This window comes from Pleuronectes platessa, chromosome 9 (assembly GCF_947347685.1).
Source record: "Pleuronectes platessa chromosome 9, fPlePla1.1, whole genome shotgun sequence".
NCBI lineage: Eukaryota > Metazoa > Chordata > Actinopteri > Pleuronectiformes > Pleuronectidae > Pleuronectes > Pleuronectes platessa.
The window spans coordinates 11,018,243-11,042,438 of NC_070634.1; the positions used below are offsets into that span (position 1 = coordinate 11,018,243).

Below are 24,196 nucleotides of genomic sequence, written 5' to 3' on the forward strand. Positions count from 1 at the left end.
TGGTTCTCTCCCATCTGTATTCAAGAGTGTGGTCTTTTATTCTGAGAGCATTATATATTTTTTATTTCTCATGCTTTCCATCAAAACCCAGTCCGCTCTCTCTCAAATAGACACCAGTCACGTGCAAATTTGTTTGTCTGCACTGAGATATAATGTTGCTGCATATTAAATGCCTATTGTTTCAGTTTCAGTCCTTATCCTCATGCTCAGGCTGCTTCTGTGCGCTTGAAAAGCGTCTGCTCTCAGACTTCGGAGAGATTTTTGCTAAATGATCCAGTCAAAACTCCCGCAACCAATGAAATGTCAGGTATGAAGGTGACCAATGACAGTTTTTAGTAGGAGTAGTGCAAATTTGCATGTGAGCAGGAGGCTGTTTGAGAGCAAGGGCAGGACCCTGAGGGAAAGAATAACAAAACCTCAACATGAAATGAAGAAATGGTGCTCTCAGAATGAAAGACCACACTCTTGACTAAAGATTGGAAAGTAACTGCATTAAAGCACAGTGTCCATGTCTGGACTGCAGATATCGTCAATGTGCAACCAGATTTGCAAATGGGAGCTGTAATGAAATGATTATTACATTACTCAAATTTGATACATGACACCAAAGAAGGAAAGTTAATTACTATTTTCAGTCTGGTCTTTTGTGATTAGTTTCTTATCATGCATGTTGGTTTATAATGTTATCAAGCCTTATTGTTATCAAGTCTTTTTTGAGGGAGCACACAAAAAGGTCAGGTTCTACAAACTGTACACATACAATGTCTGACAGCAGAAAGTAAGAGCATTTATAATTATTATGAGTGTGTATGAAACAATGTTAAATTTGATGATTGAAAGTCACCCAGCAGGCTATTGACCACAGTAAGCAGTGTAAACTTCTCAGGCACGTGCACACACGTCTAAAGCCCCTGCCACACACTGACTAAGAGAGCCGCTCCCTAGAGGTTCACCACAGAATTGCATTGGCTAAACCAAGAGTCAGAAGTGAGTAAATCCCATTTATCAGAGAGGAAGAGAGAGCTTCACCCTGCACACCTTATGATGCTAATTTCCATCTGCAGGAGCACTGGCCTAGCAATTTACACGTAATCAAATCAAGAGAGAGCAGAGATCTGTAAATGAATGAATGAGCACAACAAAAGCAGAAGGACAAAAGGCATAAACCTACTGTGTATATGTATGCATTATGTGAATTCTCCTAAAGCAAGCGACAGAGGGGGCCATTTCTCAATATTTGTACTCATGTCTGTGATGCTGACATGCAACCTGAGTCAGAGCAAATGAGAGAGCATCAAACAAAGAGAGGATTAGTCTGAGTTCTATAGGAGTGAGGTCCAAAGGAACAATAAGGGCAGAGAAGTTGATAGATAGAGCATAATCGGCCTGGTGACTGCTCTGCTGCACTCCAGGGAGCTGAGAAGTCTAGAGGACAGAGCTCTTACAAAGGGAAAACCTAAAGGGAGTGTGCGTAGGTCAGTGTGTGCAAGTGTGTGTGTGTGTGTGAGGGAGAAAGAGACAGATGAGAGAGGATGCGGATTGGTACACTGAGGCCAAGGATGCTCCTGGCGACTTCAGAGGCCAGAGGGATATCAAGAGAGAACACCAGTCAGGCCATAAAGACAACATAGAAATAAAAGATCTGGCAGACAAAAAACACACAGTGACTGGGATGATGACCACAGCGAGGAAGGTGAGAGAAAAGACAGGCCGTTCGGTCAGAGACTGAGCAGGACTGCACCACTGCACAACAGCAATGTCAAATGAGCATCAGCTTACAGAGATCAATGGACCAACCAGATACCAACAAGCCAACCCTACTGCCACCTGCCCCTCTATTGGACCACTGTACCATCTGCAGTGTGATGTCACTGACGTCCAGGGGGAAAATAAGTGTGCTTCTGTGGTCTTGTGGTGATTGATGTTAAGTGGACTGTTTTTCTTGGTGTGATTAGAAAATAGCTGGTGTTCAAACTCACAGGTTGTCTTCATCAAAGAGTAAAGCTTATCAAGGTCAAAGCTTGAGGGACAAATCTGCATTCCCTTTCCATATGGGGCTGTAACACCATGAAGACCAAAACTAATGGTCAATTCATGCTAAAGTTGCTAATGCAATTTCTTTATTTTACCTATGAATTTTTTTTCTCCAAAAGTTCAGAAAGTAACTGATAAACACTTGATTAAAAATACCTGGTAAATACTGCACAATTTAGTCAATTGATATTTATAGATTTGAACAGCATCCACAGAGACTGCTTGATCGAATAGGACTCATCTATGAGGGACTCTGCGATCGTGAGTCGTCACAAGTCCATTTTTGGAGAGGGACCCCCCCTCTGAGTGCAACAAGTATTCAACTGAGACAGATTGTGTGGCTTAAACCATAGAGGCAGTGTTCAGGATTGTCTTTTAGTCAACATCCATGGTGGTACATCATAAAACAACACCAGTGCCCTTTTTTTTATTTTTCCTGTTAAGAGTAAGACTAGACCAATGTCAGGCACCTAAGAAGAAAAAAAAGAAATTTTATATGGGTTCTGCCACTGCCTGGGCAGCACGCCAGCTGATTGTATTGGCTGCCATCAAACAGGCAAACTAACTGAGACACATGTCGTCTTGTGCTGATGCTGTGAGCTGTGTCCAGCAGGGCTCTGTGTGTTAAAAAGTAATGTGATAAATCTGTGTGTCACATTCAATGACATAACAACACAATTAATATTACTTAACAGTTATATGTCAGGATGACCTAGTTACTGCAGACCCACGACTGGGCTGGTGGTGGTCAATGACGTCCTTGCAAAATATTTTTTGAGCAAAATTTAATTAAATACAGGAGAATTTATTGTTAGTATGTTTTTGGTGCACTTTAAAAATTTGATTAGAGTGAACCACTCTCAGTAGCATTGTGTCTCGTGCTACAACAATCGTCGAACTAAAGGAGAGAAAGAAACAATAGGGCAAAAATAAGCAAAAACACAAAATTCAAAAAACAATCCAAAGAGAAAATTCGTATAAATAAGATTAGTGACACAAATCTCACTTGGGCCTTTTTAGATCATGCTGCTCCTTCGTCCCGATCATATGATGAAAGCAGTCAAAAAAGAAACATTCACCAAGATGCTACACTAAAGCCACAAACTCTAATCATGAGGCTATTTTTACATTTCAAGTCAACTTATATATAATGGTATAATGAGGAAAGTGTATGCATGGCGATTTATGTATCAGGGATGATGTAGAAGAAAGGCTTTATATGATATACTCCCACACACTAGTGATAATACTGTAGAGCTGATATAAAGTACATGCTGCATCTTAGGTCCATTAATGGTCTGTGGTTGTAAAACTGAGATGCTTCTGTATACGTTATTTGGACTGATAGAGTAGTAGAACACATAAAAACACACCCTAGTAAATTAATATTACCATAACTGACCACATTATTATTTCCTCTGCCAAAGAGATTAAGATTTCACCTGCGTTTGTTTTTTAGTAGAATTACACAAAACTTATATTCCACCAAAAACTTGGTGGAATGATGCAGCATAGTTCAGGGAAGAATACATTAAATATTGGGGGGGATGTTTTTCACTGTCATTAACTCAGAGATGGGGTTTTTCAATATTTTCCATTTATTTCTCAGAGAACGATTCAAAGATCTTGATTAACAAAAAGGCGTGTTTAGAGGAGTGATATTTAAGGAGTGTGTGCAATAAAAATATGGATCTAGTGAATTTAAATGTGGTTTCATAATTTGACTGTTGGACCTAGGCTGAAGAATACACTCTACCGAGTGTCATTTTTGTATTAGGATTAGAGAAATTATTTACAGTGATCGTCTTATATACAGTCATTCATGAAAAGTATATCATGAATTGTATATCATGAATCAGAAAAAATAGTAAGTAACTAAAACCATGAACACTGTTCAAGAAGTTGTTGAAGAATAAAGGCAACCGTGAGAATAACATGACACCTGCTGGTGAATCTAGGTGTCACCGGCCTGCCCTTTTTTTTTTCCGAAAACTTCGATATTCTCTATACCCCTCTAGTCAAATATCAAATGAAACAGTCAAAACGTTTTTTACATGTCAAATGCAAGTTATCACAAACACAGCTCTTCAGGATACTTGCGTGTGTGTGTGTGGTGTATGGGAGCTCGTACCTGGTGACGACTTTTGGGGTGCAGCTGGGACTGCGGCCCATACACTCCAGGACAGCACAGTAGGATCCCAGGTTTGGCTTAAGACCAGCCTCCTCTAACAAAATAAATATGCGACCGATCTGATGTAATAAGCTCTACAAATACAGAACACACACAGAAGGGCCATTAAACTTCAGTTCAGTTTATACAATGTTTACTTCATCAATTTTCCATGATGTCATACATTCCCTTAGACTACACTAGCAAATGCTTGACACAGTAACAATCTAAATAATGTAGAGAATTCAGGGTTTCACTTCCACTCCATGTTTAGAAACAACCTAACATTTAGTAGCGGTGTGACCATACAGCTTTTAAGAATAGGTATAAATAATAATGAAGAAGGAATTCCATTTAGCCGCTTCAGTTTCCGAGTTGTATTATCATGGATTCTATTTTATTTACTGGCATATTTAATCAAACAGAGCCATTAATGTTATTTTGGTCCCGCTATGACAAGTCAAAATATCTGCTGTTAAAAAAGTGTTTAGACTGGATAGTAACCACATGAACATTTATGACCTCATTTAAAAAGTCTAGCGATCAAAGGTCAAATATGAAAGTGAAGTGAATGATTGTATTGTAACTTAAAAAGTGAAACCCTTCCCTGATTATAAACTGGCTGTAGACGGATTTCTTTGAAAGGACTGAGTACACATTTTCAAAGAAAATCCAAAAGGGTGTGACTTTGGTCCCAGCACAACACAGAATCCAACACGAATTTCACGTGAGCATTACACAGTTTAATAATGCAGCTCTTCTGGTCAAACAGGAATGGGAAAGATGTCAGTGGAAACACAGCAGGGGGGGGGTTGATGGTTCATGTAGGGAGCTTCTTCTGGTCTTGGGGATAATAAACTGGCAAATCAATAGTCTATAGTGTCAAATATGGTTTATAGTCAAACTACTGTACCATAACTAGAGGCCGACAGCTCTGGATTTTGGTAGCCGATATCAGTGTGAGTGATCTGCTTTAGTTCGAGGTTTCCTGTTTTTGTAGTTCTGATCTCCCTCACATGTTTCTGTTCAATTTATTTCCTCCCTTTATGTGTTTCGCTCCATTTTTGATTTTTGCCATCCGCTCTTGATTAGTTTCAACTGTTTGTCCTGTGCCATCTGTCTCTAGCTTGTCATTAGTTCAGTTTGTATGTAGCTCAACTCCTCAGTTCTGTCAACTCCTCTGTTTTATCTCTGTCTGTTTCGATTTCCTGCTTTGTTTACCCTGAGCAGTTAGCCTGTTTGTTTCCTACTGGGCCTGCCCCTTATTGTATTCAATGAATTCTGTTTTTTTTTTTTTTTTTTTATTTGGATCTGTCTCGCTCCGGAAACTTGGGTCTACCAGCCCTTCACATTGTGACAGTGTGGCAAATATCAACATATCGGGTTGGGCTCGAATTATAACATTGTAACTTTACTTCGCTCTTCTAGCCGCATGATCACCCACCCCTCCATCTGCATACTGGTGAGTGGATAATGAGTGCATTTTCATTTTTCTGTGAACTATTCCGATTAAGCATTAAATTTGAGTTACAAATGATTTAACTCTCTTATTCTGTCTAAAATACATAAAAAGCTCAAATTAAATGTAAAACGGTTTAAGTTATCTGAAACACTTTTGGACTCACCTTCTTAGCCCACACCCTCATCAGGATGTTGTAAATATCTGTGTTCATAAGTTTCCGTCGACGTATTACTCTGTGCTGGCTGAGCAGGAAATGGCTTGCTCTATCAATGTCCCCCACAAACACACAAGCCTCCAGGTAGGAGCGGATGCTCATCTGCATGTCCCCACATGCACGCTCTTCACTGTCCACCTGTGGGCGCTCTGGAACACTAGAGGACGTCCACTGGTTCGCCTGTTGACTGAGCCTCCTCTCCAACTTTTCCACCTCAGCCAGTTCCGTAGCTTTGCTCTGAGCATCATTATCAGTCTGATTTTGCTCCATTTCCCCATGATGCTGATTTTTAGAGTCCTTCCACTTCCCCTTAGAAACATAATGTGCTGTGGATGCAGTGGAAGCGGCTTTTGGATGAACCGCAGCATGACTTTTATCTGATAATTTTGTGCATCCCCTGTTTGTGTTAATCGCAGGTATGGTCTTTTTAGCTGTGGTAGATATAGTTTTATGTGATGTGCCTGGTAGGATCTGGGAGCTGCTTTTGCTCCCTTTTGATTTGGCTGTTGGTTTCCTCTTATCAGTTTGCTTAACTTTCTGCTGCATTTTATGATTTTCTTTTTTCTCCAGAGCTAACTTTTCAGTCCAGCGGCTTTGCTGAGGTTTAGAAGTTCCTTTAGCTCCTGAGTTAAGAATGGCAATCTTCTCCTTAGACGTGCTTTTGGGACCCCAACTTGAAGAAGCCCCTCTTCCAGAGGAGCTGGCTTTAACAACTTGCACCTCAGCATGTTGGATGTCGAGAACAATGTCGGTCCGGAGTTGCTGGATCCTGGCCTCAAGCACTGAGATGGAGAAACAATGAAAACATTTAATGTGAGTAAATGACATGACCCGCTGTTTTCAGAGCAATGCACTGAAATACAGATAGCAGTGCAACATAATTAATATCTCACATACTGGTAGCACAAAAGACATCTAGCACATTTAGGAAACCAAATGAGGAACACCAAAGACAAGTGAACTGCTCAAGTCTCAAACAATAATTGTGATACGAGGTTCTTTAAGACTCAACAGTGTAACAGCATACAGCATATTGGAGAAATAACAAACAAAACCAGCATTTAGAAAGAAAATCATTCAGACCATTCAGCATAGCTTGATATTAATGGTTAAAAATGTGGCAGCGTACCGTCAAACAGCTGAGACTGTTCCAACACACGCTTTTTTGCAGGTTCTTTCTTTGGGATAACAAACGACACATTTCTTCTCTGAAGCTGGAGCGGTGTTTCTGAAAGAAAAAGATTTAAACAGCCATCTACAACTAGAGCTCACAAAAATATTTCTGAATAACACGCTGCATACTTATGCTTTTAAATCCTAACCTAATACAATAGGATTAAAAGGTTTAGGCTTGGCTTTAGACTCCAAATGCACACTGTATAACTATCATGCCTCGGATTGTAATGATGCAACAACTGATAACAATACTAAGAGTATTCTGTTTATAGCTTGCTTTTTAAAAACAATTAAAGGCTAGATTGGATTCATTTTTATAAAATTAACATGCACAGAATGAGCATGTGGGGGTTCAGTGTCCTGCTTAGGGACGAGGAGGAGCAAGGGATCTGACACCAACCCTTTCGTAGACCCGAGCTTCAGAAACCACATTCTGAGCAAGAAATAATAATAATAATAATAATAATAATAACAATTATAATTATAATAATAATAATTTTTATTTCAAAGCACTTTACAAGCTTAAGTGCTCTCCTTATAAAGGGAGTAGGTGTTAAAATCCATGAAGTCCCCCTTGTAGGACATGATGATGACAGGATATCAACAGCACAACGCATCAACCCAAAGCCCAAACATCAATAAATCGATGTACACATATGATAAGATAATTATAAAAGATAACGTAATAAGTACTGAGAAATCCTGTATATCTATAAATTAAATTGATCTCTAAACCACCTGGATTGAAAATGTGGCTGCTGACGAGTTGAGTATAAATTTAACCTGGTTGGACAGAGTTGGAATGTGAGCAGGCCAGAAGAGAGCTACATTGGTCCAGGTGTGATGATTATAATAATGCATGTTTGACTTCAGATGTTCGATCTTGGAGATACTGGTCATAACAGATATGGAGCTGTGTGGCTAACTTGTTCAGCTCAGGAGTCTCCCACGAGAGGCCGCTACTATAGTGAAGTTATGTATCATATCGACTGAGGTTACTACAGGGAACAAATGCAACTACAGCACAGCTCTGAGAAGTTCACTCGCACTTTGTGAATATGAATAAATCAATACGTGACACTTTAACTGTGGAGGTCATGCACGAGCATCCTCCAGCTCGACCGTTCAACAGATACTCTCCCCTCTTCCCTCGTTCCGCTCGTTCTAACATGACACGAACTATTCAGAGGTTAAATTAACACGAAGACACTTTGTCATGTAACACACGAGTCGCAGACATTCTGGGACTAACTCAGGCACTGCTAAGAAGATCAGTCCGCTCACCTGAGATTCGTCTGACTGCGCCGCTTCTCAATGACGCACACAGCCGACAACAGTCCACCGAGTACCCGCGAAGTGCGCACTTCTCCAACAAACTGCGGCGACTGAGACTTTTAGCTATGGCACAGACTCTGAGGACTGACATGTTGACATGGGACAACCGCGTTCTCCCTCAGCAGTGGGCAGCCATCTTGGATAAGACCAACCCAATCGCGCTGCGAGCTACTGGCCGCGTCAGGCCTGGTGAGGAGATCACCGATAAATCGAGAGAGGCAAACGTTGCTGGGTTTAAGTGGAAAGTTTAAGGTATTTAAAAAGTACGGAAGCGTATTAGTGTCAGACATGAGGAAAACAAAAGAGGAATAGGATGTTTTTCCTTTTTCCATTTCGAGGATAAGGTCAAAAATAAATGAAAAAAAATCAAGAATAAACCTATCATCCACACAAGACATTTTGTATAAGCAGTCATATTTGCTAATAATATTAGTTAGTTTGATATATAGGTTTATGTAAGTTTGACGCGAATTTTGAAATTTCAAATTTATTCTACACATTTTGATTTGACTCTCAAATGCAAAATAATTATTATATTTGATTTAGTTCAACTTTATTCTCAATATTTCAACCTTCTTTTTGAGATTTGAACTTTATTCTTGAAATTTCAAATAAAATGAGAAAAAAATCAGTCTCTTGGATATTGTTCTTAACCATGGCCCTAAGAGATCTATACCAGAACAGCACATTTGTATCATTACCCGCATTATGGTATATTTATTAACGTATGTTATGTCTTTAATAAATAACATAAAATCAGTTGCTCGATATTTCTGAGTTTTCTTTCCTTTCTAATTTTCTTGAGAAATAAGTGACATTTTTACATCACATCCGTTTTAAATGGATAGTGAAGTATGTTTGGCCTACAGGTGGCAGTCTCACCACATTTACCAAAATAGCACTAGAGGTCAAACAGGAGGCAAAGCTGTAAATGATTGCGCTGAAATTATTGTTTTGCATCATTTTCGTGTGTATTCACATGTATAAATGTCTCATTTTTATTTGAATAAATAGATGCTTCTTTCAATGGTCAAACATTTGCTCATGCAACTTTGGGGGTTGAGACAGAAAACGTCATGACTTAAAGAAGAAATTACATAAAAGAGGAAGAAAGAAAATAAAGAAAAGAAAAGAAGAAATTTAGTCCATCTCAAACTGCATGAATGATAATGTGGATATTTAAGTGAAATGCAGAATAGTTGTATGCATCAAGCCTGTCACCAAAAAACACAACTTTCCATACAATTGTGTAAATTATCTCAAGACAGCATTCACAGTAGTAATTGTGTTCTTATTTAAATGTGTCATTATCTGTGAGTAAAAACTGGGCATATGAGGTAACGTTTGCGGTGAAATCTGAAGCTTCTTGTATACACATGCAACCTGCCCGCCTGCTGCCTGCACCGGAGCACTTGTTCCAGCCTGTGCAAAAAGATGGTCTTCTGTCGACTTTTGAAGTCCCACCATCATACAGTTTAAATCAAGTGTGACTCAGCTCCAAATCGTTAGTAAAACTGAATTGATCTCATTCACGTCCTGGTTACTTTTTTGACCCCCCTGCAGTGTCAGCCTCCCCTTGTCATGCAACCATAAAGCATTCTTAAACACTTTAGCAGCCCCCTTTGTGTCTCGGCATGCTGGAGGTTAACACAAGCCCTACTTGACAGAGAGAGAGAGAGAGAGAGAGAGAGAGAGAGAGAGAGAGACAGACAGACAGAGAGGAAAGAGAGAGAGGGTGGAGGGGGGGGGGGGGGGGGTTGTGGAGGGAAATGAGGTCCAGGCAGTACATCTTTTCTCAGTGGAGGCAGTTGCTGAGAGCACAGCGGTGGGTGTCTGCCGCTGAGCTGTAGGTGAGGATCAGGAGGTGTTTGTTGCCACGGTTCACAAGCAGGGCCCCTTGACAGCCTCGTTTGATGTGGTTGGCCCCTGTCGGCGGCTGGCTCTTTGCACTGGTGTGACAGTCATTGCCGGGTGAGTGACTGTCAATGCCCCGGCCGACAAAAGAGGAGAAGACAGGCATTCATGGGGCCTGATAATGGCCAGGCAAGGACAAGGCTGCCATTCTCATACACTTTGATCATGTGGATTCTTTTGCACACCTTTGTAGGGGCTCCCTATTTGTTTAACAGTTGGAGAGAGGGCTGTTTTTGAAACTGCTTCACCTGGCCGAGGAAACTTGATGGAGATACTTCTCTGTGAGATGCCGGTGTTGCCAAATGCCTTTGGTGTGTGTGTGTGTGTGTGTGTGTGTGTGTGTGTGTGCGTGCGCCTGTGTGCATGTGTGCACACTCATTTTGTTACCTCTTTAGGATCTTTTCCAGTATAAACACTCCTTGTTAGGAAAACTCATAGGGACCAAAGTCAGGTCCTTGTGAGAAAAATCTTAATTTCAGAGTTTCTGGTTAGGGTTAAGGGTAAGATTTGAATTGTGGTTAGGTTACGGTTATTTTTAGGCATGAATTGGTCACGGTTGTGGGATAAGGTTTTGGTGAGGCTGTCTACAATCTCAGAGCCCATCGACTATCAGCTGACGACATAGCTCTGGGGGCAACCGCCAACATCTCAGGGCTTCCAGTAGACAGTGGCTATCTGGGCAAAGTAGAACGTTTCTTTTGTTGGTTCTTTCTACACAAAACACAATCTTTTTGTAAGTGTTTTAGGTTCTGTCCTGTGAGGTAAAAGTTGCTTCTCAAGGAGCTTCGCCACATAATGTGACATCTGAGTCAAAGAAGTCACACCTTATTAAACATATTTTTTTAAATCACACTTTTGGGCTTAAAGTTAGAAACACACATTACAATTTTGCAAAATCTGCTATTAACTCACGAAGCAAAGAAACAAACATCAAAATAGGAGTCATCAGATTAAGCCCTATATGTCCATTATTGTCCATTAAGGATAGATCAGTATGTTGAGGTTTACATTACTATTATAGGCCTTTACTGGATGCTGTGACTCACACAGCTCTTGCTGGGTTTCCCCACACATGCATTTGAAGATGGTTTCAATTACTCAGTCAGTAAAATGTCAAAAGATGTGTCATGCTGCTATTCTTCTAAGTACATCTTAATAGAATAATGTGAGAGTCTTGTGTTGATGCTGTGTCATCCTGTTTCAGACAAGTTACTGTAGCTGAGGCTGCAAGTGCTTCTTTATTTGAAAGAATGAGAAAAGTAAGGAAGTGATGATGTGGGAAGGGTTTTTTCCCACATCATCAACACAACAAAAATAAAAGTTTTTATGAGTGGGTAAAATTTGGTGCAGATCGAAATAAAAATATGTATCTGGTGAATTTAAATGCGGTTTCATACGGAGGCTGATGGCCCTTGGAGGTGTGCGCTCTACTGAGTGTCATTCTACTTTTTTATCAAACACTATCAGACGATAGGATCTATGCGTGTTATCCTGTGAAGAACTCGGAGACTGCTTCCCTCAGAACTCTCCACAGCATCAGATAGATGACCCAGTTATCATACAGCCACTCACAATAGACAATGGTCACAAAGCAGGATATGCAAAGGGCCGCGTCTGAGCTGCGGTGGCCTGGTCAGTTCCTCTCACCACCTCCGGATGTTTGTCAGCCAACCACAGCTCAAAAGGTATCGGGCACACCTGCGTTGATTCTGAACCAACAACACCCATAGTGCTGGACCCACTGAAAGCACAAGTTGCATAATCACTGAAATAATAAGAATTTACTGGCCATGAATAAAATCGATGGGATAATTTCCACATGCGAGTGTTGTAACTCTCAGCATCGACAGTCAAGAGAAAGTAGATTGTCATGTATCTGGAAACAGTTTTATCTAAAACACAAGGAAAACAATTACCCTTCCAGCAGTGATTTGCCAAACGGCAGAATGTCAGTGCACGTAAAAAGCACTGGGTCAAGGGTGAGCTGCTAAAGCACAACTAAAAGCGGGGGAGAGAAAGAGAGAGACATGGACTTAGCAGGGAGGCAAAACAATTAATAATAGGGAGCTATTACTGAGGGATTGTCAGTGCTAGGAGGGAGGTCAGGTTTCAGACTCTTTTGAAGACTTTGATGGTACAAAACAGGCCTCATTATAGAGATATTATCTCTATTCATACACTTACAGAGCCGCTTGGATCCCTGCTGGGAAAGATTAGGTTCCTCCACTTGAGAACATCCTTCTTGGGTGCCTGGCTCACAGAGTGGAGTTCTCAGCTCAGGGCACACCCACACAGCACGACTCAACTCGACTCAGCTCAGCCTCAAAAGTTCCTTGTACCTGCGTCTGATCCATGAAATGATGTAGTGGATTACACACTTGTAAACTCTAAATGATTTTAACAATTATAACCAGGATTAGTTTTGCTGGACATTTACTAAATCCTCAACATGAGTTATGACCTTGAAATCATCCACATTACTGTAGTTGTCCAGATCAAAGATGCTCACTGTAAAACACAGAGACAGTGCACGTTCAGACTTTTAACAAAGAATTACATTATGCTTGTTTCTGCTCTGGCACTGAGCTCAGAGCCCAAACATTTGCTTGCAGGACACGACAAAGCAATCTGCTGCCCCATCTGACGTTCACACGAGGCCCGCGCTTTGCCGTTGACCTCGGGGGGCCACTCTGATTTTTGAGGAGTTCTGCAGCACATAGAGTGATTGTATTATTTTAATTACAGGGAATTTCAGCAAAGGAAGTACAACTAGAACTTCCTGTGGTTCTCAAACTCTTCATCTTTGTTTGTTTGCATGTTTCCTTTTTATTTTATCTTGCAGAAGAGAAATAGGGCCACATATACTACTGAGTAGAAAAGAACATAATTTAAACTACACATATGGTTTTTTAAATGTCATAATATACAACATTTATATATATATATATATATATATATATATATAAATGGGCAGTGTGGCCTAGTGGTTAGAGTGGTGGTTCTCCAACAAGAAGTTTGCTGGTTCAAACCCCACTCTCTCCCATCTGTATGCCGAAGTGTCCTTGGTAAGATACTGAACCCCTAAAAATGGCCCCTCATGAATGTTGAGTGTACTAATTGTAAGTCGCTTTGGACAAAAGCGTCAGCCAAATGACATGTAATAATAATATATATATATATATATATATATATATATATATATATATATACACACAATATGTTGTGTACTTTTACAATGGCAACCTGCAACGTAAAAGTATTTGGTAGGCATAGGTCTACGAATACATTAACACATAGGCCAAATTTAAGATAGACTTTTGAAAATGTGAACTTTACTGTACCTTCCACGTAAAAGCACAATGTTCAGATTTTATTAATTTTAAATTGCTATTACAATTATTGGTAGCAACAACTTTATTCAAATGTTTGCCGATGTAAGGGCATTGGCAACTCTGCTCTGAGCACAGTGGGAAAATAAATCGTTAAAGGGGTTGGACAGTTTATAACTGACATATGGAATCTGTTGGGACGTTTAGCTGGAAGTTTAATCTAATAATCAAGCATGTGCAACACAATAATCTGCCTCTTTCTGCAGAGGGAATTAAAGGGAGTAACATCTTTTAATGGATGTTAATTTAGTACACTTCAAATATATTTATTAGGTAAAACTACATAGAACTTACTGATTAGTAAATAAAAAGCTATTTACAGTTTTGTTTATCACACAGCAACTGACTTAGACACCAACAACACAATTGATGTCCATCTGCTGGTGATCCCTGACATTTGCTGGTGGTTGGGAATTTATAATTTGTATCATCTCTATGTTTTTAAGACTCCACCATCTCCCCCAACCCAGTCCCATTGACACAGATACACTCCCTGTTTCTTTTCTTTGTTACCCTGTTTGACTTTGAAGGACAGAAACAGGGGAGAAAAGATGAGTAAAGAACCGGAAAACACATAAAGCCTGCGGATGTTAACAGACACGGCAGTGTGGTTTAATTGAGGGTGAAAGACTGTGATTTTTACGAAGGGCCCATTTACATCTATGCTGAAAGTTGCTTTGATGAAGAGCCTGGCTGGGACCGAGAACCAGAGCATAGGTAGACAGGAATGGCTCGGGGGAGTTGGGGGTCGTAGCTGAGTTTGGAGTAAGAGGTTACTGGATTCCCTCCAGTAGATTTGTTTGTTGTTTGTGAGGGTTGTGAAGTTTAAATAGGGGTTAGGGGGACAGCAAGTCTCTGGGAAAGTAAATTAGCAAAATACTGTGAAGTGACTGTCACCGTCTCTGAACACATACTCAACTCAGAAACACTTGTGCAGAATAGAATAGTATAGAAAGCCTTTATTTATCGCTGTATTGTAATGTAAGAAATGTATAGTACCACTCCACAAATTCATAAAAAGAAAATCAAGGGATCTGAGGGAGTTAACTATAACTGAAGCAAGGACTCTTGTACAGCAGGGACAACGCTAACTGGACAGCATCATTTCAGAATGTCTCAGAATGACTCTTTCATCTTTCTGTCACTGTTTCAATCTCCCTTTATATTTTTCGATAAGCATCAACATCGATATAGAAATAAGGTACATGTTAGTTTTCATCACGCGTTTTATATATACAAATTTGAAGGAACAGCTTGTCTTTATGGGAAGCAGATTCAATATTTTTTCTTCATGTTCTGCAGCATTGAACGTACATAATGAAATAAGAGCTGGCCAAAAGATGTCAAAGGGTCTTGATCACCCCCAGGTGGCTGGTTGCAGCATAGGCCATGAAACCCGTCTCCTCCTTGTTAGTGGATGGGACATGCGTCAAACCAAAAAAGTCATCCGATAAATCAATTTGACTCAAAGATGGTTTCTGTCATTTTCGGTAGTTCTTATCACACTGATATATATTCAAGTGTCATTTGAAACATAACGATCGACAGCTAGCCGAGCTGCGATAGGTTGTGATTGTTTTTTGTCAATAGGACCTTGCTACTATGGCTCCTTCTTATGATCCATATACTGTACTGACTGGCTCCAAATGCGCAAGATAGCAGCGTTCAAATCCAGGCTATCTTCGTTTCATTTCTGGATTGTGGGAGGAAGTGGAGACGCGGTTGTTGATTTATGGTATATTATGTGTAGAAGCTTTCACATTGAGGACAAGATTTTCGTAATGCTAACCTAGGATAACTGGCTGTAAAACGTATTGTCTATTTATTTTGTAGATATGAGAGTGGTTATATGTAACTTTTTGCAAGAAAGCAAAAACAGGGTTGTTTCCCAAATGTTAAAAAAGCAATAAAGTTATTGTGCAAACAGATAGTATAGAATATGTCTTATTCTTCTTTTCTTTACATTGATATTTAAAGTTATACCATTAAATAAAGAGTCACCACTGCTATCTGAACTCCTTGGGTTGAGCTTGATGCCTTGTCCTAATCAGGCTCATTTCACAGCCTGTAAAAAAAAAGACAAGAGTGTTGGAAGTCACAAAAAAGGTGTTCTTCATTTCCGTCCTGCCCTCCCAAAATTAAAGGACAAAGATCAGAGAAGGTGTTTCATTGAAATATTAACGCAGGTGATCAGAGGGTCTCTCAGGCTTCATCTGGACTAACTCCGCCGACACTCCCGCAACCTGCTCTGCGTTTCCGACCACTTGATGATTCAAACCAGCGGCCATTAAAAAATAAGGAAAGGCTCCCTTAATTTGCCCCATGTGGCCAGAGTGAGAGGCGAAAAGAGAGTGAAGGTGTAAAAAAAAAAGGACAGCCTCCGAGCTTGGTCAGTGGACAGTAATGGAGCTGATTTGACTGAGTTGCACAATGCTTCACCGTGCAAATGAAGGGGTGACAGCACAGGTCACGGGATTGGAAGGGGAAGGGGATGTAAGTCTTTCCAGGTGTCTGTGAAATGAGGACAACAAAACCCCCAGGTAGGAATATAATTTACTTGTTTTTTGGTTTTGTTTTCACAGAACAAACTTTCCTGAGTGAGAATGGATAGGGGCCGGTGCTCGTCGCAGACTTTCCAGTTTGCTTGAAACGGTTATGAATGAGTGAGGTGGCCCCACCCCACAGCACCCCCCCCCCCCCCCCCCCCCCCCCTCTCATTTTCAACACCCGAGATGCTGGCCCTGCCCAGGATAAAATGCAGGACGACTCAGCCGGTGCCTCCACAGAGGAGAGGACTGGCCGACTGACTGCACACAGCAGAGCGCGAGGCCATTAACTTACTGCTTCGCTGCCCCGTGCTGGCTGACACACACCCGCTGACTGCCACTCAATCTGACACATACAAACACACTCTCACTGCCTCTCTCTCGTTCTCTCTCTCTCTCTCTCTGTCGCAAACACACACACACACACACACACACACACACACACACACACACACACACACACACACACACACACACACACACACACACACACACACACACACACACACACACACACTCACTCTCCCTCCCATACTCACTCACTTACTCACTCCCTCTCTTTCCCTCTTCTCTCCCAGTATCACACACTCACGCACACACAAACACACACACATACACACTCACATAGAGTCAGTCACCAACGCTCATTCAACCGCGGGCCAGCAGCTCAGACAGGCACCTTGTTACTATCCAGCTGGAAAGAGCAGAGCACTGCGAGGTGCACACACACACGCACACACACACACACATACACACATACACACACACAGACACAAATGTGAGCATCCTCAAACAGCCCAGGACTTTTTATCTGGGGACCAGGAAAGAAGAAGGAAGGAAGACAAACTGAGAGACGAAGAGCAGGATTAAAAAGGAACTTTTAAAGGTGGATTCATTGAATTACAACACTTTCTGAAAGAAGCGGACAAACAGACAAAAAGGACTAAAGATGACAACTGGAGAAAAGAGCTTGTTTCTGTAGGGAGGCCTGCTGTCAGCACGGAGTGGACACTGGTTGTTGGTGACATCCAGAGGGTCTGTGGAGAGAGTGCAATTTTTCCCTCCCTTCAGGACTCCCACCCTCCTGTCATCCCTCCACCAGGACATCTACTGATCATCAGCATGCCTACAGCTTGCACAAGGTGCACTTTGGGAGTCTGACCCACCATGTGCAGATGGACGCTGTCCGTAGCCCATCTCTGTCCTGAACCTACCCTTGGCACCACCACTGCTGCAGCCTCCGCCAGGCGATTTCTCCCCCTACCCAGTGCAGCCTCCCTTTGCTTGGCATGCTTCACTCTGCTCCTGGTCACCGCTGGCACTGCCACAGGGGCCTGTCCTCCCGGGGTAGGGCATGAATCCCTACAGGTTCTCACAAGTGGCATCAACTGTTCATGGACATTGGAAAGGCACACTCGCAGTTACAATCACCTAGAGGGCGATGTCCGACTACGGCGGCTTTACTCTGCTAACAAGTTCTTTCTGTGCATTGACAAAACAGGCAAGGTGGACGGCACTCGGCGGAAAAACTACGCAGACAGTAAGTAGCTGGCACAGCCTGAGTGCATTCTGTGTGTAACACGTGTGTTGAGTGTCAGAGATGACGTTCTCAATTTTACTGTTAAGCTGGACTTGCTTATCTTTTCACTTTTATAGCAGTTCATAGGGATATCCTGAGGTTATATCACCACCGAGCTATTTGTGTTGTGTTTAGAGCAGAAGCGTTGCTAGGTAAGAAGGGAATACACTTGTTTGGATTTAGGTTCCTCATGGGACAGCCGGCCCTGAGTTTACAAGAAAGCTGACTTGAGGAAAGACATTCAGCATCAGTCGGCGATGTTAACTGGTGACGGGGGAAAAAAGCTTGAGTTTCACTGAGGATTAACTTGTCAAAACTGTGATGGAAATGCATCGTGTAAGTAGCAGGTGTAAGCGGAAACACATTCTTCAAACAACTGCAAACATGGATTCATGTGTTCTATGCTGAGACAGCAGTTTTGAAGTCGGATATAAACTAAGGAATCGTTATACCGTGTACGTGCATGTATGACCGTGCGTTTGAAAAGGTAACAGCTTTGGTCTATAGCAGTGATTTTGGATTGGTGTATGAGCACTTTACTGACAATCATTTACCGTCACATTTTCTTGAAACTTATGCTCACAGACTCAGAATCTGCTGTCTCTCTCCCACCCCACATATTGCCTCTTAGCACCTGCTCAGACAGTACATTTGTTGAACTCCTGTATGCAACATGTACATCCACATAGACCCAGGTTATTCTAGTGGTATAAGCTTCTTGGGTGTGTCTGTCCAGGGTTGATCCTTGACCAGGTCAGAGGAGCCGACTGTGGTCACGATCTGACCTCCCTCTCCATTAGTCACTGGCTGACTTACGGACTGGATAGCCCTCAGAGACATTTATGCCTTTGACGGTAATATTTATGTATTTGGTCATTAATGCTTTTTTACCCAAGCGGGTGAGTCAGATTTTTCCACACGGCTACTGGTGGGCAGGAACAGCTGCTGCGTCCAGTGTCAGGTCTGATGCCACAGTTTCATCAAGCTAGAGCTGCAGACTGGATGACATCTGTTAACCTGTCAGGATTAGTCACCTGGCAGAATCTTTTAAAACCACACACACACACACACAGAAACCCACAACCACACACACACACACGCACACACACACACACACATACAGATAGGAAGTCAACTTCAGATGAATTATTACTGTGTTAAATTTAGTCCTGTGGGCGTCTCCCAGTTCAGACATTATTTCCCCATGTTAGTTGTAATGTGTCAGCTACCATAATAAAATATTTCTCTCAAATAAACTTGACACTTTAAAAGTCATGCTGGAAGACTGGTAGCAATTTGGAAACATGAGGGAGTTCAAATTTAAACAAGTGTTCAAGGAAGGCAGCTAAATTGATGTCTGGGCATTGATGTGAGATGCCTTTTATTGCCATATTATGTCATTTATGCTTTGGTGATTGGAGCTGCACTCTTTGAAAAAGTACAGTCCCCTTAAACGTAATGTCCTCATACACTTTAGCCATCATCCTCTCATTACCTTCAATGGAAAGAACGATTCTTTCAGCGCTCACATAGAGCGAGGGTGTGTACCTGCACCCTGAGCTGAGCGCTGCCAGACCAGCAGTCATATAGGCTTTGCCTTGAATTGAAAAAAAACGCTCCTTGTGGTAAGTCTGCGGTTGCGTCTATCAATGGGAGTGATCTGGTTTAAAGGCCATTTTGAGGTCTTGTCCTATTTCTGAGTGGTGCTACCCTTTCTTCCATCAAATACCCAGATCCTTTCTTGATACCGATACAGTGGCCACGCTGGACAAGCAGGAAGTGCTACATATTTAATGACAAGAGCAGTGGCACAGATTCATCTTACACAGGAAAGAGGATGCATTTCTCCATAAGATTCAATCAATACATGTTCTATCTGTTGTATAAAAGTATGAAACAGCACAATGCAAATGCAAACATTGAAGACATGTGCTTGTATCAGGCTTGATTGCTTGGAATGTGTAGCTGTCACTCAGGACTGTCCTCCCGCAGCCGGACTGCAGCTTCCCAGCAGTCTGGCCGACCCCTCCTCTGTCCTCTGTGTTGCCCTTACGCTCTTGTCGACGCAGCTATATTACCACGACAGCTCTGCCTGCTACACCCAGGCTCCAGCCCTTCACCTCCACCCCACTCAGTTTTTCCAGCACCGACTCCCAGCTCCCTCTCAGGTGTAAAAACAGTTGGAATTAGTCAACAGGCTCTCGGCTAATTGAGGCTGGAAAATATTGTATCAATCCCAGTGGAGCAGGGGCATGGAACAGCTGAGGGAAGAGGGGAGGGGGACAAAGGCTGTTTTAGAGGGATGAGAGAGCTGGCCAGAGTCGAAAGGGAGACGGAGAATGAGAGAATAAGTGCTCTTTTGTTTATCGGACTTGCAGAGCAACTCACAAGGATTTTAGAATGACATGAAGCAATATTGTGAAGGAGTCATTCAAATGGCCTAAAGGACAAAAAAGAGATACAATTTGCAGGGTGCGGAAATTCAAAACTATCAGTTACAGCAGTGAGGATAGACTTAATATCAGTTACATATCCAAAGTCCTCTGAAAAAATATCAGGCTCAGGTATCTGTTCCTTATCAGAATAAAGCATACACGTGTATCACACTTTTACAGCTAAGCAGGCCATTTATTAATCAAACTATTAAGAGAGCAATCCGATTAGATAAAAATAACTCCAGCCTCTGAAACCACGCAATTTCCAAATAGCGCCACCTATAATTACTATCCACCTGATCAGCCAAGTTGCTAAAAATAACTTGACCTATCCGCAACGAGAGACAAAGTACAGTAGTTTGACAGATGGAAGGAGAGGGCATCGACATGTTTTTCCCTTTCGAACTACGGCAAAGCAGCGCATGATCGAAAGGAAAAACACATCCAAGTGTTTACAAAAGCTCAGGAGGCAGGTATGCATCATATCCTGGCCTGGGTCATCAGTCATAGCCTGCTAATTGGACATTTCTACAGCACAACAGCTGCGCAGCCACACCCAGCAACACGCTCACAATCAATAACAACAGCAGATCATACAACTGTGAGAGAGTAGAGTCACCAAATTCAAATTCAATTATTATGTGTAAAGTGATTGTATTTTTTTTACTTTAATTAGAAGCCTAATTTCTATTTCTGCCATAATTTAGTGTCTGTTTTTGGATCACCACCCTGCATATATTTCCTCTCATTTTAAAGGATGGACTGTTAAATGTTGGGTGTGTGTGGCTTAAGGCATCAAACGCTTGTGCGGTCTCCAGGTAGTGACAGCCCATTCATCCTTGTAGGAAATAAGGTCACCTCACCAAACCGGCTATAATCGCAGATGTCACTGAAACCAGACCTGCTCTATTCTGCCCCTGCAACCACACAACTCTCGCAGCCAGGGCGTGCTGCGTTTACCAAATGTCCCTCGGTGTCCGACATCTCGCTGTTTGATGTGAGAGTTTACCAAGTTCATGAGCGTATTTAACTTGGATGAGACCCACAGGAAGAAAATCTTCCAGCCCGTAGAAATGTGTTGTGGAAATGATTCAAACGTGTTGTAGAAAGGGGAAAACTGCAGACAGATGACTAAGTCCAAGGTTTGACCAGTCTGACATCGGAGGCAGTGACGAGCATCTGTTCATACGGCGGTAAAATAGAGATAAATAACAAATCCGGAATCACATATGGATGGTTGCTGACAATTTACCAAATGTGCAAAAACATAGTTTTGTGTAAATGCTAGGACTGGTGGATTCGAAGATTGAATAACTTTACTGTCTTTGTGCTAAAACTGTCATCCTCAAATCTTATTATGCCTGTTATAAGTTACAAGGGAAAAATAAAGCAACATAAAACTATTTTTTTTTTAAATACGGAAAGGAATAATAGTCCCTCCAAGATTCTAAATGTCTGATCTAGAAAATAAATAAAAAACATGTAAATCCGTTGCTAGGAGACATTTATAGGGCTGTAATTGAATGTGATTAACAGTACAAAAAAAGTTCATCATATGCTGCAACTTCCAAAAATAACAGTTAGGCTTTAAAATTTGATATTGAAGTTAACTGCTTATCTTTTGTTTATGCATGCAATACTATGCACACACAGATAAATATATAGAATACATAGTTGGGTTATGCTAAACCCGTTTTTACTTTGTCATTGAGCCTAACAATATTCATTTTTATATAATTGGAGGTACATTGTGTGATTTTTGTGAAATTAAACAGCTTTTTGATCAAGCCGCGGGTCAGATGTTTTGTCAATGGCATCCACATGCTACAACGACAGACATTACAAAATGTCTGTTCTGCCATTTTAAAGGTCTGTGAAAGTTTATTCTACCCTGGCATTCCTACATCCTCACCATGACTCACTCCTGCTCGCGCTTATATGGGGATGTGTGACTGGATCCACAGCATCGGGGCTGGAGGGGCTACAGAGGGAAGCACCTGGCTGAAGGAAGTGCTTTGGTGTTTTGAATCGGGAGAATACACATGTTAATGAGGCTAGGAGAAGGACATGGGCGTGCTCTGCTCAGTATTGAGGTGGAAATTAAAGGCTAGAGGAGTGCTGGAGCGTTTCCCGTTGCTCATTAGGCATTATGTAAGGTTTCCTCTGGGTCGTCTCAACTGTGAGGGGATCCGTGGACATTTTGGATGCCAACGGGAGGGTACAATCCCACGAATCATGCATTTATTATTCTACTCCAATAGAGACAGTGCATGAACTCAGCCGATGGGAGACACTTGAGAATCGACCCTTTGCCAGCTGTTACTGGTGTGAAGAGGCTGAAAGCTAAATAAATCATCTCTGGCACACGCACAGATGGTGAACGTGCATGTTAAATCCTTCACAAATGCACACACCATCACTGTCCTGGGAACATTGCAGGACAAGAGTGTCGGTGTCACACTAATTAGCCTGGTATCACTGGTCTCTGCCACCAGGGTTTGATGGCCTATCATGAATGGGCTCTGGAAATGTAGCAATTAGTAGCTAAGAGCCTTTAGCAGACTGTCTGCGGCTCCTCTAGGAGATTTACTGGGTTCATCAGTAGGTTTATAGAGTCTGACTTTGGCAACGTCAGCTGATTACTTCATAATTCTGGACAAGGGGACACAAAGGAGAGGCCTTCATGGTGCCAGTAATCAGCTCCTTGAACATTAGAGTCATTGATAAAAGATGTTTGCCTTGGTGTTTTAAAGAAGCTCGTAAAACAATTTGATTCTGAAATTCTTGGAGGAAAGTGTGTTAACATGAAAGAGCGATTACAGTGTAATACAGAACGGTTGAGGTTTGACTCTTTAAACAGTATTTGGTCCAGAAAAAATAACCATTATACTTGCTCATATTCTTTCTAGTGAGCAGACTGTATTAGATCAGCTGCCATCCAAAAAATACTCCCTCAATGATTTAGGTGCTTTTTACACCATTGTAATGAGTCGGAATAAATTACAGTAGGGTAAAGCAATACTGGAGGGTCACAGCCAAACGCAGAGTTTTTTTAAATGGGAGTGAAAAGTTTGGCCTTCTCCCAAATGAGAACATATTAGTGCTGTTAATACTGTGAATTTTTTTTTTGTGTGAAAGGTGTAAAATTAGTATTAGTTAGATCAGGTGGGAACAGTCAGCCAGCTAGTCTTACTCATGCAGCAACACATGTTTTATATCATTCGCCAAAGGAAATACTCAAAGAGGAGCAGCCACCACTCACTACTCATGCACATACACACACACACATACACACAGACACATATTTGCACTGACATGACCAGCACATTGAGTACTGGGAGACAGGTCTCGCCTCAACCTCAGCTAGACCAAGACAGATTAATGGTTTTATTTCTACCCTTCCAATAAAGCCTCTCACCTCCCTGCTCAGACTGAGCCAGACATCATGTCTTGGACGGCGTTTAACCACTGGCCCAGGAATAAAGAAACTGAGGGAGAACCCCTGCGGTAGACGGGGAAAAAAGAAACAACTTGGCATCCTTAAATACAGCTACAGCTCACCGACAACAGCTACATGAGTTTAAAGGTGTTCAAATTTAACCTGAACTCACAAGGAGCCAGGGACTAGGAAGCAATAATAGCAGGAATGTAATGCACCTGTTGCCCACGAGGCAGATATCCCTCCCTGTCCAGATCATAAAGAGTGCAAAAGAGGCAGTAAAATCAGGTGCCTCAGTCTTTCTCTTAGGTGACATTCTGGTAAATCTGGGGCTCCCCACCCTTTTTCCCCTGTGAAGTTATATAGCCACAGGAGCGCGTGCATGGGAGCTCCCTGAACTTTCAGCAGACTTCAATCCCTCAATCACACCCAGCCACAAACACCTCTACCTGCCCGTCAGTTTGCATGGCTAAATATTGACTTGATGTCGAGCAATCAAGTCA

The 24,196-nt window shown here is 41.8% G+C and overlaps 2 protein-coding genes across 2 annotated transcripts in view; one reads left to right on the forward strand and one right to left on the reverse strand.

The window, feature by feature from the left end:
* The window catches only part of polrmt (polymerase (RNA) mitochondrial (DNA directed)), a 45,613-nt gene extending 37,082 nt beyond the window's left edge, over window positions 1-8,531 (reverse strand). The window contains exons 1-4 of the mRNA XM_053431204.1: window positions 8,341-8,531; window positions 7,010-7,108; window positions 5,830-6,662; window positions 4,166-4,299 (exon numbers count right to left, since the gene is read on the reverse strand). Coding sequence (XP_053287179.1) covers window positions 4,166-4,299; window positions 5,830-6,662; window positions 7,010-7,108; window positions 8,341-8,482 — 1,208 coding nt within the window. The 5' untranslated portion in view covers window positions 8,483-8,531. The remainder of the gene's footprint in view (window positions 1-4,165; window positions 4,300-5,829; window positions 6,663-7,009; window positions 7,109-8,340) is intronic.
* An 8,317-nt stretch (window positions 8,532-16,848) lies between these two features.
* The window catches only part of fgf22 (fibroblast growth factor 22), a 28,253-nt gene continuing 20,905 nt past the window's right edge, over window positions 16,849-24,196 (forward strand). The window contains exon 1 of the mRNA XM_053429719.1: window positions 16,849-17,780. Coding sequence (XP_053285694.1) covers window positions 17,408-17,780 — 373 coding nt within the window. The 5' untranslated portion in view covers window positions 16,849-17,407. The remainder of the gene's footprint in view (window positions 17,781-24,196) is intronic.